This window comes from Halyomorpha halys, unplaced genomic scaffold, assembly GCF_000696795.3.
Source record: "Halyomorpha halys isolate HHAL.00 unplaced genomic scaffold, Hhal_1.1 Scaffold1774.1, whole genome shotgun sequence".
NCBI lineage: Eukaryota > Metazoa > Arthropoda > Insecta > Hemiptera > Pentatomidae > Halyomorpha > Halyomorpha halys.
Window position 1 is genome coordinate 78530 of NW_027113296.1, and position 17821 is coordinate 96350.

Sequence of the window (17821 nt, forward strand, 5' to 3'; positions counted from 1 at the left end):
TTATTTTTGGATAATTGCCTTCAGCGATTATCCTGGCATCCCAAGTAAATCAGCTACTAGTACATAGCAGTATGTATGAAATATATCGTGCGTCTCATGACGTGGTTTTCAAAGGGTGGGTACGTCACTCCCAGGCCTATTTTTGTGAGTGCCACCTATTGACTAACGGGAGCCACAAATTCCCAGGGGAGGTTGTGAGTGAATATTGTATATATTATATGCTTGAAAAAATTCTGGATAGTGCCAGGTACTCGATCTCATAACCTTTGGGTTGGTAGACAGGCGCGTTACCACGCTGCTAGTTCCGCATATATATAAATATATACGTAATATTTTATATTTTTACTCTATTATACTGTCTTTGCTCTTTTATACTCTTTTTATTCTATTATACTATTCTTACTCTATTATATTATTTTTACTCTTACTCTATTACTAGATGAGAGTTCCTATTTGTGTTATTTAAAGATAGAACAGGTTTCTTTTCCTCTTTGCTAATACTGGTCCATTTTAGATGATTTTTTTTTTTAGTCCTATAGGCCGGATTCGAACCGGCACCGCCAATAGACATCATATCAAATTGGTAAGACTGTGTCTTAACCACTGAGCTACGGGCGACCCTTGTTATGTTTTTGTAGAGTATTATATTATCTTTTATATAAGTACCTATAGAACCTCCTGGGATGTATAATTCTTAGCTTCAAGATTTTTTTTTTTAAGTCTGGTTATATTATATAGAGAAATACAGATAAAATGAATTTTCATTGAAACTTGCATAGAATATTTTATAATAAACATAGATCAATTTGCTGAATCATTGGTAATATTCGTTAGATTTTGGTATTGGGTTTGTTTTGTAGATAATGAAACATCTTTCAAAGGCGATTATGTTCCAGCAGATTCTTTTGTAAGTCTTAGAATTAATTTTTAAACAGCTATGAGTCTGAATTTTTTTTTAACCCAGCATTATTGCACATATGCAACATAAGTATAGCTACCATTAATAATTTCATTATCAGTTTTGAGATACAGTGAACAACAAGTCATTGAGTGGTTACTGACAAATGCAGGCAAGTTTTATTAAATAGAGATAGAGATAAAATGTGTTTTGATGGGAACGTGAACAAAATCTTTTAAAACACAATTGGTACAAATCGCTGTACCTTTGCTAATATTCATCAGCTTTAGATTAAGTTAGTGTTTATTTTTATTTTTAGAGAATTAAATTATATTTAAAATTTATGGCTATTATAATCTTCTCTGAGATGTATACTTTGTAAGTTATTAAAAATATTTTTATTTTAGACTTCAGAAATATTTTTTTCAAATCCAACCATATTGTGTATCTCCAGCAAATGAGGAATGATCATTAATAATTTTGATTTCTAGATACTTCTGCCCTTTTCAGATACAGTGATAAATAAGTCAATGATTAAGTAGTTACAGACATTTACAGCCCAGAGTTGTTATGTAGATTATTATTATTAATGCTTGGGGAGTGGTTTAGCTCAGTACAGTGTCATGCTACAATCGCATCGAACTGGGTTTGGATCTGACTGCGACAAGTAATAATTTATTTTGCTAAATCAGCCATGATTCGACCCTCTGGGTCCGGAAGCAAATCCAGGCTCTATAAAGTGGGTACTCTTAATTGGGAAAAAACCTGGTGGTTGGAGTGTGATTGTGAACCAACAAACTCCTTGCACAACAGCTGTTCCAGAAGCAGAACCTAGAAATAGAAATAATAAGAGGAAATTCAATCAACTTTATCCAGTAAGTACAGATCTTTTTACTCTGCTGCTTGAGTTTGATATTTCTGAAATAGTCTGTACAAATTTAATTAGAAGTACTTTAATACCAATTTTAACAGTTGTTTTCATTTAAACATTAATCACCAATAAATCAGAGATTTATGGGTCACAGAATTGTCTGTTATGAACACTTGAATGTAATCCAATTTTCTTCCTTCATTCTTTATTTATTTTATTGTTGTGTGTTATTATTTATTTATTATTATTAATTACTAATTATATACTGAGCTGTATACAAGTAAGTTCCATTGTGTTGACAGCTTTATTTACTTTGAGATAGAGATTAATTCACAGAATGAAATATTTCAGGAGATGAGTTGGAACATCACTGCTGCCAACAGATATCCCTATAGTCTAAGAAAAGACATTAAGAGCAATTTCTCTCAATGAAACACCTGTTGAACCAATGCTGATATGATCTAGTTTTAGCCTTACAGGTAAACAGGAAAGATCTTCTGATTTATGAGAGGTTAATTTTAAGGAAGCATATTTGGCGCATCATGGAAATAGAAGCTTGGAGAGTTATTGGAACAAACAAATATATTCCTGCGCTATAATTTACATCCAGAAATCAAGAGAAAGAATTGGTAAGGATCCTATCATGCAATTATTTTAATGAGCTAAACTAGGTCTCACCAGAGATATAGCTGTGCAGTTCTTCTTCTGAGAGTTTGGAACCAGACTTCTTGACTACAAAGGCTGCAGGAAGATCTCCACCTTGTTCATGACATGTCTTCCCAACCACGCAAGACTCGATAACATCAGGATGCTTCTGGATGAGATTTTCCAGTTCTGCAGGAGCTATCTACAATCATAATTGAAAATAGATAAATAAAATTATATTTATAACTAATTAAAATGTGTAGTAAGTATTGTACTAAATTTTTTTCTCCCTGTCACACCTGGATGCGAACCTGATGCCAGGAGTAAGGAGTACAGTGCTCAGTCTTTATCTAATTTTTTTGTTAAATCATTTATATTTACACCATTGTAATAGGATGTTCATTTTAAAAGGAAAATGATCTGAGTGGGGTCAAAGAAAAAATCTCAAATAGTCGTAAAATTATTTAATATTAAACTATATTATTATGTACATTATAATAATATTAAAATTAAAATCTGTACCACTACAACCCATGAAGGGTCAGGGATTCAGTACTTTGCAAAGAAGTACTGTTACTAAACCAATGGTTGTGCAAGGTGATTTGGTCAGAATCACGCTCAACTGCCAGATTTTTTACCCAATTAAGGATACTCAATTTAAGAGGCTGAGTGGACCCCTGGAAGGCTCCAGAACCCACATGAGTTGACTCACGGCTACAGTGTAACAGAAAACAATTTTCTGCCCAGCCAGATTCGAACTCGAGTCCTTGGAGTTAGTAGCCATGCACTTTACCCCATGACTACTGCGCTCCCATTATAATGATATAATATATATAAGAATGATATAATGACCTCCTGGATTAGCCTCAATAAATTCAATATTAAAACTCCTTTCAATGCCTTTGTTTTACTAGAACTTCCCATTAAAATTTATTAATATATTAACTTTTAGGGCTCATATTAAATAATTTTGTGACTATTTGAGTATTTTTCTTTGACCCAGGAGGACCATCTTCCTTTTACTATCACACACTGTCTATCATTGATCTTCAAGGATGCTCATTTACTAAAATCATCCTGATCCTTGAATATCTATATCTTATTCTTCAGTTTTCTCTTTTATTCACACAATAAAATATATTTACATTATATCATTGTATCATTCTTGCCATAATTCATTTTCATCATTATATCTGTTTCTTATATGTTTTTTTTATTTTTTACTTTGCATTTTATCTTTTCTTTTTTGTTTTTATAATTTTTTATATATTTACTTAATCGGATTAGCCTTTTTTTAAATTAATAATGTTTTTCATGATTAGGGTCATATCCATCATTACAGGTTTATATGTCATAACTTATCACTGTATTACAGCTCAGAATAGTTGAATAGTGCTGTTACCTGTTGTCCCTTATACTTCAAGACATCTTTAAGCCTTGAACTGTAGAAGAGGTATTCCTCATTGTCATAGTAGCCAAGGTCCCCTAAGTGCCAGAATCCATCCTTGTCCAATCCTTCATCAGTGATTTCCTTGTTGATATACTGCTTTAGAATGGCAGGAGACTTGACACACAGCTCTCCTATGGCATATGGTGGCTGAATTTTTCCTGTCTCAGGATCTACTATCTGGATAATTATAAAAATATGTTATATTCCTATTTATCTAGGCTAATTAATATCTAAGGTATAATCAATCAATCCTCATAATATAAAAAAAAACAAACAGAATTTATATGAACCATAATCACCATAGATTACTTGATACTGAAAAATAAAACATCAGTTTTTTATTTTAATTAAATATTTATAACATTCAAATGATAAATTATGCCAACTTATTAACATATCCTAATATGGAAAAAAATAAATGTTTATGGTATGAATTTCCACAAAAACAAATGTAACAAGTGTTTTGGTTGATAACAGCATAATACTAAAAAATATTACAAATTTGTTTTCAGAACTGCCTAATTTATTTGTTTCATACTGGCTGTGCATGTACTCATCAGGAAATTAGTATCAGGTAGCTGATTCTTACTTATTTCCACAAATTGATATAAAATATCTTTATAAATACATGTATTGATTTTTAAAATATAATATTGATTAAATATGGTTCACATTATCATAGGAGAAGGACCAATTGGGAGTAAAGGCTAATTGCAAAAGGCACAGCCAGCTTTTAATGACAGTCTATTATAACAGTGCCTTAGAATAACATAGAATCATCAGTGGAACAGAAGAGTTAGTGAGTATGTCCTGTAGAGAATGAGAGGTATGAAAAATTCCAGACTTGCTTGCTAACAATCTGGGCAATTGTGCAATTGCTGTCATATAGAGTTTTACCATGACTGCAAGAGCTGAGCATGTGGGAACCTAAAGTTAACTACCACAGCAGAACTCAACTCTATAAATACCAAACCATTGTATATATTGTCAATACAACTAATTCACAGAGACTTACTGGATGAGTCTCAATAAATTCAATATTAAAACGCCTCTCGATGTCATTGGTTTACTAGAACTTACCATTCTGTTAAAACAAGGACTTTATCCTCTTCTAATGCATTTTCAATGCAGTAAAAGAGGCCCATTCAATCCACTCCCATTATCTCTTTATATCAATTCCACTCAGCCATTGGCCTTTGAAAAAAAACTTGTACAGTTGTATATGCAAGGTAAGAACTGGTGGATACATCTCCCTACCATAAATTTATGAAAAAATATGATTTTCATATCCAATTACATATGTGTCATATTATTACTCTAATAATATACTCATGTATAATCTCTAGTATAATACTCATGTACTTTAATAGATACTTAGTTAATACTTCTATATTTTGAGAAATATTTAGGTACTGCTTCAACATTTTGTATGATATTTGCGTTCTTCTTAAATATTTTCGTATGCTCCTGAGTCTGTTCAGCCTCCTCTTTATTGTGATTTTATTTGGCTCATCCTATGTACTTTTTACATTTCACTTAAAATTTAAAGAAACTAAATTTTATAGAGATGGAATCCATTGTAAACTATTTTCAAAATTCAATGAATTTTTAGCTTAAATTGTCAAGTAAGATTATACTCAATAGTTGTGATTTATTTATATATTCTTAGTAAGATTACTATGAGAACATTTATACTTACCTTAACTGTTGTACCTTTAGCAACTTTTCCTATGCTGGCTATTTTCGGTGAATCAATATTTGGAATGGTTTGATCGAAGCTGATCATCCCAGCCTCAGAGCAGCCATACATACTCCTGATGCGATGCTGGTTTTTCAGGATCTTCTGAGTGATCATTTTGCGATGTTCTGGAAGGAGAATCGAACCCCCGATGGACAAGACTTGAAGTGAAGAAAAGTCATACTTGTCAAGGTTTTCTTCTTGGCACATGTCTATCAATACTGATGGTCCCGTAAACCATTCAGTGGGCTAAATATAGAAAATTTGTCAATCTATTGTCAACTGTCAATCAAAATACACAATTTTGATGTTATAGTTAGTAATTAACTATAATGTAATATAGTTATCTCACCTTGCACTCAGTGATGGTGTTCATTATCTCCTTAACAGACATCCGACTAGCTATCAGCACCTTGGACCCAGCGCATGAAGAAATTATAGTCACCAGGGTGTTAGAGACCCAGTACATCGGCGTTGTCAGGAGCAGAATTGAACTCTCGGTCCAGTAATTCTTCCTGTAATTATTGTTGGCTAATATGGGAATGTGAAATGTCAAAGTGAATTAACTAATGCAAAATGTTTTGTTACTACATTTTTTTTTTAAATTCTTAAACAAAATTTATATCAATATTCAATGATTTAAAAATAAGTGATTTTTTGTAATAATTTAGTTCACAGGTAAGTATTAACTGTAAAGTTTTATAATCTGTATCAGTTGTAATGGAGTCTTCTTTTCTGGGCCAATTACTTATAAAGGAAAAAATAAATCAAAGAAACAAAACTATGTTGATAACAACTGAAAGTTAATTACTTAGGAGTCTTCTGAACTACTCACAACCACATAGGACACTTAGCCACGTAGATTTTACTTTAGAACGGGCTAATCAATTCTTATAATTTTCCTTCTCTGTTTGATTTTGAGAAGAAGTGACTTTAGTTAATATGCATAAAGAGTTTACCCCTTTTTAAAAAGTGCAATTCCTGTATATGTTTCATGTTAAAATATGATATTCTATAGAAAACTATTTTAAAAAAAATTGTGAGGTATTGCTGTATCCAGAGTTAAGATTCTTTGAATTTGTGAAGCTTTTGCAGGACCTCCAAGGTCCTTTATAATTTCCTAAGATAAACTCAGCATGCACAGTAAAAATTTTATCCTTCAGTAGATAGATATTCAATATTAATTTGACTAATACAGGAAACAACATTTTAATATTATACCCTGTAGAGAGTTCAGTTATGTAATAGCTCAAATTAGTGATTAAGTATTGCTTTTTAAAAAAAAATAAATAGCTCAAACAATAACAAAAATAAAATGAATATGATAGAAAAGAAAATTTAATTTTGAAACGAACTCACATGAAGACATTGAACATAAGAGCCTCGTCCCTGATAACTACGCCTTTGGGAGTGCCAGTGGTCCCACTTGTAAACACAACAGCTAAGGCGTGATCCTTTCCAGTCCACCATCCTTCTAGCAAAATCCCTTCAGCACTGTTTCCTTCTTCCAGACACCTGTAATAGTCGAGGACTCCATCTTGACAGTTTGGACATATGATAGTAATGTTCCAGTCCAAGTGAGACACTACCTCCTTCACCTTCTCTAAGCAGTCCTCTTTACAGAATATAACTTCACTACTACAAGTTTTCAAGAAGTAGAAAATCTCTTCTGCAATAATGAAACAATTTAGTTACTGGTTTGTTTAATGTGATTCATTTTTTATTGTTTAAAATTGATCAATATAATTAAGAGAAAACTAACTTAGAAGCACATTAAGCTCATATTTTCCACTTGATTGATATAAAACTCTTGCAAGTATATGTAATTATTTATTTTAAATTCTGGTTAGTCTCAGGCAATATATAACATTATATTTTACAAAAAAAATGTTTAACAACTTAGATTACAGGTAAAAATTTATAAATTAAGGAGTTTCATAGACCATATTAGGCCAATTTTATTACTTCTTTAGCTAAGTTGGTATAGAGTAAAATATGGCTTGAAGAAAAAAATTTGACAATTTACTACAATTGTTGTTTTGGAGACTAATGATAAGATAACTTAAAATTTTATTTTACTTAGTTAAAGTAATAATACATTTTACCCTAATATGAATAGGAAACTTTTAAAATTAAAATATGTTTTTTAAAAATAAATAATTTATAGAATATTAAATTATATATTGAAGATATAAAACCCCCAAGAAAAAAACCTGGTGCTATGCACACATCATTCAACTTTCACTCACATTCCAACACTGAGTTGACATTAGTCTTCGCTTGTTTGAGAACACATACTTTTATATTATTCACTGTGGCAATACTTTTCCATGCTAATTTTCCAAATGAGTCATTCAGTTGACTTATACACTGAATAACTCCAATTTCAACAGCTTTCAGGAAATTACATTTAAAAATATTTATCATTCAAAATTTTAATATTTATTCATTAAATGCTATATTGTTATTAGATTAACATTGAAAATACTAAGATTTTAGGGAATCATGTTATCATAGGAATATGTCAACTGAAACGCTAAAATAATGGGTTAAATGAAATAAGTAAGTTGATACACACACATACAGTTCGTTTTTATTATATAGATTATTATTAATTACTGGGGAGTCAAAGGCAGAGGAAAATTTGAGAAAATAAAAAATAATATATGTCATAAATATGTTATATGGCATTACAAAACATCTGGTGCATACCATCTCACAACTTTAACTTAGAACACTGTTTTGAGATGAAATTAATATTTGTATGTTTCAAAAGAGATACGTTCTTACTATTGAGGATGGCAATGCTTTCCCTCAGAGAATTTCCTATTTAGCTAAGGGGAGAGAAAATTTGACTAGTTTCATAAGAAGTGTTTAAAATATTTATTTCCTACTAATTGTTTCATCTTTGATATTAATTCATTACTTATTACTGTTAGCAATAAGAGATAGTTAATTATTTCAAATAAACAATGTAAAAGCACTACATACATACAGCAATGGAGAATATTGAAATAAACTTGCACTATTTCAATATTCTCCATTAAATAAGCCATGTCATAATATTTCAATTGGGATAAGACCCAGCTGATATTAAGGACCACTTCATTGTACATTTCTCGATGTGGATATGTTAGGTTACATGGTTCTGACTCCAATGTATCATATGAGGTACTCAATACCAGAAGTCCTCCGCAAAGCATGTCCATACAGGTTCGGTAGCTGGAGATGATGAACAGGATGAGTCTTGCAGAAACTATCAAGTTGTTGTGGAAAATTGGTATCATTATTTAATTTGTAAATATTATTGTAAAAAAAAAAAAAAAGAGTAGATGGTAACACTGCTTCTTTGATTGGGACAGGAGGCTTTCCTTTGTCTAAAGGCTAGTTGACTGTTAGCATCAGTTTAAATAACATATTCTTTGTCTATTGTTATAAAACCCTCCTTAAGCCCAAAGCATAAGTCCTCAAAGGATGGATGGAAACTTCAGTCAATAGGGAACGAGCCTAGCTGTCACAAAGGGATTGCCGGTGTGCAGTGTTTTTCCCTTTTCCTTTGAAGTGCGTTCGTTTACTCAGCTTGAATCGGTGCCCTCTGAGCTTAGGTATTTCCTATCAGACCCGACACTATGAAGTTTATCGACATAGCTTGGAGAATTTAATTTAATTTATTTTTTTAATGATTGGAGATGTTTGTCGGGGGATGCGGTCAGCAAAGAACAACAGGAACGTCGGCATAAAATATATAAATATGGTTTTGTTTATTTATGTTGTCCTTTGCTGACCGCACCCCCCGGCAAACTTCTCCAATCATTAATCTACGATCAACTATCTACACCTCATTATTTTTTTTCCTAGTTAAAAATGGTAGGGTTAGTTTGGACAATTTGAGTTTTAAGCCCGCGAGCGTGGACTAGGGTGAACTTTTGTAATTAGTCAGTAAAAATACACTGATAATTAGGGACCAAATGACTGAGGTTAGGCCCAACGGACATATTATCGAAGAGAGAAGCTGAAGAAGAAACACCTTTAAAGCTATTAAGGTCTAATGCCAAAAAAAGAGCTAGGAAAGGTTCTACGGGCGATATATCCACAGTATCTGAAGAGGCTCTCCAGAGAACTCCAGAAAGCGAAATTAATCCAGGAGAACCTGAGAATTTATATTTAAAATACTGACTGGAACGTTAGCACAAACGTTCAGAACTACATCAACGGTAAGTTTTAGTATCTACTTGATGTAATTGAAACCATGCATGACAAAATGAAGGAATGTTGGAGAGGTCTCTACCTCCAAAGGGCTGTAAAAGAGACGCTCGCTTCTCCGACTGTCCATTCAATGATTACCCAGATTATTGTTGAGCAGTCTGTGCCAAAACTCATGGAAGGATTCTCTATCCGGCGACTTATAGCTGTAGAATAACAAAGGGAAATAAAAGAAGCAGCGGCTGAAGGCCCCAGTGATATTTTATCTGATTCTACGCCTTTCCCTGAGATCAAAAGGAAAATGAATAAGAAAAAGGCTAAAAAATCAGCTTCAGCTGAAGGAACGGGATATCGACACCCTATGTCTTAGTTGTGGTGTCCCGGAGACTACCGAGCACATCATCATAGACTGTATCGTCTTTGAAGCATTACGGGCCAGATTACTGAGAGAAACCGGACTCTACGCCCTCACAGAAAATGACTTCCCTGATCTAGTAAGCGAAGAAAACTACCTGTACTACAAATAATTTGTATGTGGGTGGAAAACAATTATTGGACCAAGCCACTTCAATATCCGTCAAAGAAGAAGACCAGCCCCTGGAATGCCTGCGGACGGAAGACGCGCAGAAGACTGAAAACTGTTGAAAGCTATAAGAAAACTTAGTGAATTATTAATTGTAAATTGAATTATTAGCAGTAGTTTCAAAATAGATATTAACATCGAACTAATGCTGCACACCTGTATTGGTTGTAAGGTAGGGGAAGGTGGAAAAAAATAAATAAATAAAGGTTGCCGCGACTGGCGGTTGGCGGGCTGCTGTCCCACAGTGCCTGTCACCCCTGTAATATGGTCTCTCTTAGTGGCCGTACGAGCTCCGCCGCTGTCAAGAAAGCTTTACAGCGTCCCGGAAGGGTGAGCACCTGCTTTGCTGCCCTATCTTCTTTCCAAACCGTTAGAACGCCTTGTCCAAAATCAAGTCTCCAACTTCCTAGATGAACGTTCCCTTATCAACCCTTCCCAATCTGGCTTTCAATCTGGCTACTCAACGCAATCCGCTCTCCTTAAAATAACCCATGACTTCCAAAACTCCATTGAACACCAAAACCTCACTATCCTCATCCTTTTAGACATAACATCCTCTTTACTAAATTGCGTAATCTTCCTCTATCCAACAGTGTCCTGTGAAATCCTATCTCTCAAATCGGTCTCAGTATGTAGTCGTTCCAGGTGAACCTCCATCTAAGACCATCCCCCTTTCCTTTGGTGTTCCTCAAGGCTCCTTTATCTCCTACTCTGTTTGCTATTTACATTAATGACCTTCCCCTCCAGTTCCATCACTCGCAATACCACATGTATGCAAATGATTTCCAAATATACCTGTCCTTCCCGCCTTCTGACCAATTACCAGCCACAGAGAAACAAGAAGATTTGCATGGGATTTGAGAATGGGCGAGAACTAACAAGTTGAAGCTAAATGCGGAGAAGACAAAGGGAATCTTAATAGGCTCCAATCATCCTTAAAACTGAAATTAAATTACCTCCGCCACCTATTTCCATTTGAAACTCGTAGGCTCCTAGTCACTTCGCTAATATTTCCCCACTTTGACTATTGCTGTACAGTATATGGGGTAGCCTCTGGGGATCTCGAGGCGAAATTAAAACGTTTGATAAATTGCTGTGCTGTACGATTCATCTTGGGGATCCCTAGGGACGCCTCTGTTTCCCGTTTTTATGCAGAGTTGAAGTGGCTGTAGATCTTTCATTATCCGAGCCTCATCCTTATGGAACTCCATCCCTTCCACATCCGTCGCTCCAAAAGTCTCTCAACCTTTAAATCCCGCCTGTTCAATCATTTCTTATCCATTCAGACCCCATAAAATTGTAAATTAATATAATTGTAAGTATGTATGTTAAATATTATATCATTCTTAATTATTTTTACATCTTTTTCTTTTCTCTTTTGTATTTATTCATTTTTTTTTTATTGTTCAACTGATAAAAGTGAGAAAGTAACCTATAATTAATTTTTATTATGACTGTTAATATTTCTTTGTATTTTTTGTTTAAGTATCTTTAAGGCTCCTCAGCCCTCATCTATTGATTTCTCTGTATTATTCTAAAGGGACTCGTCCCTGAATAAATAAAATATTATTATTATCAGCCATTTCGTTGCCAATATGACTGGATGACCAGATTAAGTGTATAATTTTTCCATCGTCATTCAAAATTTTTATGAGTTCTAAAACACAATGAAGTCAAGAGTGCTCCGGATACATGCTCTTTAAGGCTTTCAGGACACTCAGTGAGTTTGAAATAATCACCACATTTTTAATTGGTAAGCTCTTCTCGTATCTTAGTGCCATTGAAATTTCTCAAGAAGGAATAACGAATATAAGTTTGGCTCCAGGCAAAGTCACAACAGTTTAATTAATGTTAACCAAATAATAGAAATCTCAAGAAAAAGGATAACCAATGTCTGTCTGTCTGAATCTAATGGCTTTGGTAGCTTTTTATCTATTCTTTTAATAACTCTGACCTTTCGTCGAGCGAATGTCAGAATTGTTTATATATGAAGACATGGCTGGCAACCTGCCGCAATAGCCAAGATGCCGATTTCAGGCTGAGGGAATAAAACAAGCACTCTTACATGGGCGTTGATGACCTCAGGGTTTTACGCCCTTAAGCCCCAGACAACAACAACAACAAGCACTCTTACCTCAGGGTTTTACGCCCTTAAGCCCCAGGCAACAACAACAACAAGCACTCTTACTATCTCTCTGAAAATCTATTGTGCTATTAGGAAAGGGGTTCAACAAAATATAAATTCGTTTAAACTTCCGTTTTTGGGATAATCCTTTTGCTTCCTATAAACACTAGACTGTAATGTATAGTCACTATTTTAATTTTTTTTATTTTTTTGTAATATTTTTATAAAGTGTGATTCAAATTTTTTAGAGCCCTAAAAATGTATCATGAAAGAATAATATGACTTACTTGTAGCAAATCTACCAATGGCTCGCTAGAGCACAAATTGTACTAAAATACAGATATACGGCTTATCTATCCACGCAAAATGAACAACAATAATTATTTAAAGGGACAAAAAAACGCATATCCAGAGGAATTAAAAGAAATTGGATAATTAATTACTTTTAGTCCATATGAAATATGTCTGATAGTATCGCTTAAAAGTTTCGTCTTGTACAATCGCTTCGAAGTCCACGGTACACACAATTCTACCCCAGACATCGCGATCAATCGATGGTCAACGTAAATTGGTCTCGCGGTCGACCGGTCGATCGCTATCGACTTGTTGGCTACCCCTAATACAGATAATAAATCAGTTTAAACTGTGACTTGTGTGCGTCATTTCCTGCCCCGTTTCCCTTTTTTTTAGTTCTTTCACAAGACCTACCGTAACTAGTGCTGAAGCCCGAAACTTTTAGGTACGTAACATGTGATTACTGGCTGTTGTGAACGGAAAACGGAAGTTTTACCCAAAGTTAGGTTTTTATTAACAGAATAAATCTGACATAAATTGAAACTATCAAAGTTAAGTATAAAAGAATCATATGTGTAAATTATCAGTCTTATCAACAGGGCGTTAAAGTAGTGGGAGGAAATCCCACGGAAGTAGGGAAAAAGGGAATTATCACACTGGCCCGCCCATATTATAATTGATTCTTGCTTCTCTTGTTGCCCTAAATCGATTTTAAAAAAGATCCAGTAGTTTTTTTTACTCGTGTGTATGTCTTATGTTTTTTTTATTTCTATTGCTAAAGTTTGAAATTAAAAATCAGCAGCAAAATCAAGCGTACCATTATTTTTCGAACGACTGAAACACTGATAAATTCAACGAGAACACGAGACACTGCTAGGCGTTATGAACACCGATACCCAGATTGTTTTAAATGCCTCATTGTTTTTAAAATATTAATTCATAGAGGAGAAATATTTGAATACAACTTTATCAGTAAGATACTTGAATGAAGAAGCGCCGAAACCGCTGTTGGTATGTGGTGAGGGAAGCAACTAGTCTGGTGTTCTTTTTTGCCAACCCCAGGCGGCTACTCTGGAATTCCCGCCACGTACTAAACAAGGTGGGTGTGTCAGGATTCATTTCTCGGGACCACCGAGAAATTAATATTATCTACCCCAGGTGGAAATCGAACCAATAACGTTCCGAACCACGACCAAACGCACACGACCGTCGCTTCCTTATACTAAGTTTATATGTTAATTTTTAATATTTTAGTATATATAATCTTTATTCCAGAACAAACTGTGTATTCATTTTACTAATTCACTGATTATGAACATAGAAATCAATCCAATTCGCTGTAATTAAAGAGTAAAAAAGTTTTATTTTATTCAAAACTAAATTAATTGAATGGAGGAAGGTAGTCCGGGTGGCGGTCAAGAAAGCTATCAAAATAATAATAATACTTTATTTATTCTGGGACGAGTCCATTTAGAATAATACAGAGAAATCCATAGATGAACTTCAACAGAAATACTTAAACAGAAAATAGAAAGAAATATAAAAAGTCATTATAAAAAAATAATTATAGGTTACTATCTCACTTTTATCAATTGAACAATAAAAAAAAAAAGAATAAATAAAAGAGAGAAAAGAAAACGATGTAATATTAATTAAGAATGATATAATAGTTTACATAAATATTTACAATTATATTAATTTACAATTTTATGGGGTCTGAATGGATAGGAAATGATTGAACAGGCGGGATTTAAAGGTAGGGAGAGTATTGGAGGACGGATGTTGGAAGGGATGGAGTTCCATAAGGATGAGGCTCGGATAATGAAAGATCTATCGAAAGCAGCGGTTCGGTGAGCCCTTGTGTATAAATCTGAAGACCGTGAACGGGTATTGCGGGAACGTATAGAGGATTTGAATTGAAGGAGCTCGGAAATGTATGATGGACGGCGGAATAGGATGACTTAGAAGATGAAGGAAGCCAGGAAATACATAATACGGTAGGAAGGATAAAGCCATTTCAACTCTGCATAAAAACGGGAAACAGAGACATCCCTTGGAATCCCGAAGATGTATCGTACACATCAATTAATCAAACGTTTTAATTTCGCCTCGAGATCTCCAGAGACGCCTCCAAATACTGTACAGCAATAGTCAAAATGGGGAAATATTAGAAAAGTGAGCAGGAGCCTACGAGTTCCAAATGTAAATAAGTGGCGGAGGTAATTTAAACGTTTTAAAGTTGAAAAGATACGGCGGGAGATATTGAATACATGGTTTTTCCAGGAAGATGTTTGATCAAAGGTTATTCCCAGATTTTTGATGGTGGGATAAAATTTGATGGGAACAGAGTTGGAATATTAGGAACAGTTTTAAGGAGATGATAGGAGCCTATTAAGATTGCCTTCGTTTTCTCCACAGACTGCCTTCGTCTTTAGCTTCAACTTGTTAGCTCTTGCCCATTCGCAAATCCCATCCCAATCTTCTTGAAGTTTCTCTGGCTGGTAATAGGTCAGAAGGCGGGAAGGACAGGTATATTTGGAAATCATCTGCGAAAGATATGGTATTGCGAGTGATGGATCTGGAGGGGAAGGTCATTAATGTAAATAGCAAACAGAGTAGGAGATAGAGAAGAGCCTTGAGGAACACCACAAGAAAGGGGGAGGGTTTTAGATGGAGGTTCACCTGGGACGACTACATTCTGGGACCGATTTGGGAGAAAGAAGTTGAACCAGCACAGGGCACTGTTGGATAGAGGAAGATTACACAATTCAGTAAAGAGGATGTTATGGTCAACAGTGTCAAACGGTTTGGAAAAATCTAGAAGGATGAGGATAGTGAGGTTTTGGTGTGCAATGGAGTTTTGGAAGTCATGGGTTATTTTAAGGAGAGCGGATTGCGTTGAGTAGCCAGATCGAAAGCCAGATTGGAAAGGGTTTATAAAGGAACGTTCATCTAAGAAGTTGGAGAGTTGATTTTGGACAAGGCGTTCTAACGGTTTGGAAAGGTTAGAGAGGAGAAAGATAGGACGGAAGTCGTGCTAATCATTAGTGTGGTAATTGAGGACAGTAAAGTAATTCATCGTAGGACAGATGTGAGAAACTGGAGTCTTCAGGATGGAAATTGTGATGTTGAATATCGGAAATAGAGGAATTATGAGCATAGGATAAGAAATGGTCATTGAGGTCATCTGGAGTCACATGGAGTGAACTGAGATTATTGGATTCAGGTAGGGATAGGTTACGAAGTATTTTCCATTTGGATTTGGAATCAGAAGCATTGGAAAGGGTATTATGAAAATAGGTGGCTTTAGCAAGTCAGACTGCGGATTGGGTTTCATTCCGCAGGATCTTGAAAGACATGTAATCGGCAGGTAATGGGGTTCGAAGGTATTTGCGCCTCGCTGTATCTCTTTTTTTCATCATTTCCTTTATTTCGGGGGTCAGCCAAGGTGCAGTGGGACGGCGTATAGTTCTGGTTTTCAAAGGAGTATGGATATCTAATTTGGATTTTAGGTTTGAGGCCAGGGTAGTTACCATAGGGTCAATGGAGTTGTAGAAATATATGATGTCCCATTAGAAAGAATTAAGGTCAGGCAGAAGGGATTCATTAGTTATAAGGTCTAAATTACGATATGATACTATTTTGGGGGTGAAGGATTTCACGGGTAGGTCGTATGTAATTTGGATCAGATCATATGATGAGAGAAATAGAACGGGATGTAGAGAAGAAGGCAGGATTTTTATAGGGGAGTCACAGATGTAAAGGTCTAATAGGTGTGATGGGTGGGAGAATAAGGAACAAGGTGAAGAGTAAGGGAAAACAGTAGGTCAGTTAGGAAGTGTTTTTCAGGAGATTGTGAGAGCATATTCACGTTAAAATCTCCGGCGACAATAATATTGGTGTAATGGGATAACCAGGTTGACGAGGGAGGATTCAAAGAGGTTGTCGAATGGAACACGAAGAGGGCGGTAAACTACGGGAAATAACAGAGGAGAGGTAAAGGAGGAAATCTCAATGAACAAGTATTCCATGTGAGCAAAGTCATGAGAAGGAGACTGTAGGACGATTTTGGCCTTAAGACTTTCATGGATATATAAACCGACACCACCTCCGTGCGATCAGGTCTGTCATGAAGTAGGAACGAGTAATTTGGTAGGGAAATCTGGGAGGAAGGGATAAAAGGTTTTAGCCAGGTTTCAGATACTGCTATGTCACAAAAATTGTCAAGAAAATATTTCTGAAATTCATCGTAGTGTGCGATAAGCGACTGTGCATTGATGTGACAGGAATTTAGGATATAAGTCATGACTGAACAGTTGAGATGTGGAGATCGGGATAAAGGATCGTGGATGGGGAATGGGATATAACATTTTTTAAATGTAATATTAAGTTTATATATAGAAAAAAAAATAAATAAAAAGCAAACATAAAATAAACTTTGAAATAAAAAAATAAATTTAAAGAGTTTCGAAAAGAATATTCAATTGAGATTAATCTATCGCTTAATAAAAAATAAATATCTCCCTGTTTTAGATAAATTAATAGAGATTGAGTAATTATCAAATAAAATTCTAAGTCATTTATAAAAACATAAAAACCATTGAAAATAAAATATTTCTTGCGAGAAAAAATGAATACAACCATAAAGATATAGAAACAGCTACATTTAAACAAAAAAAACACAGGAAATATAGAAAATTACAATAAAAACATTTCTGGCGAGATGGCATAAAGTGACTATACAATCGGGGTAAATTATATACAATGTTCAGCTAAAGCATAAAGTGACTATACAATCGGGGTAAATTACATACAATGTTCCATAAAGTGACTATACAATCGGGGTAAATTATATACAATGTTCAGCTAAAGCATAAAGTGACTATACAATCGGGGTAAATTATATACAATGTTCAGCTAAAGCATAAAGTGACTATACAATCGGGGTAAATTACATACAATGTTCAGCTAAAGCATAAAGTGACTATACAATCGGGGTAAATTATATACAATG

General features: G+C 34.5%; 1 protein-coding gene across 1 annotated transcript in view; it reads right to left on the reverse strand.

Moving 5' to 3' along the window:
* LOC106690612 (uncharacterized) overlaps positions 1–17821 on the reverse strand; it is a 27508-nt gene that overhangs the window by 3572 nt on the left and 6115 nt on the right. Inside the window, exons 2-6 of the mRNA XM_067050865.1 lie at positions 6962–7271; positions 5955–6117; positions 5564–5851; positions 3817–4041; positions 2448–2616 (exon numbers count right to left, since the gene is read on the reverse strand). Coding sequence (XP_066906966.1) covers positions 2448–2616; positions 3817–4041; positions 5564–5851; positions 5955–6117; positions 6962–7271 — 1155 coding nt within the window. The remainder of the gene's footprint in view (positions 1–2447; positions 2617–3816; positions 4042–5563; positions 5852–5954; positions 6118–6961; positions 7272–17821) is intronic.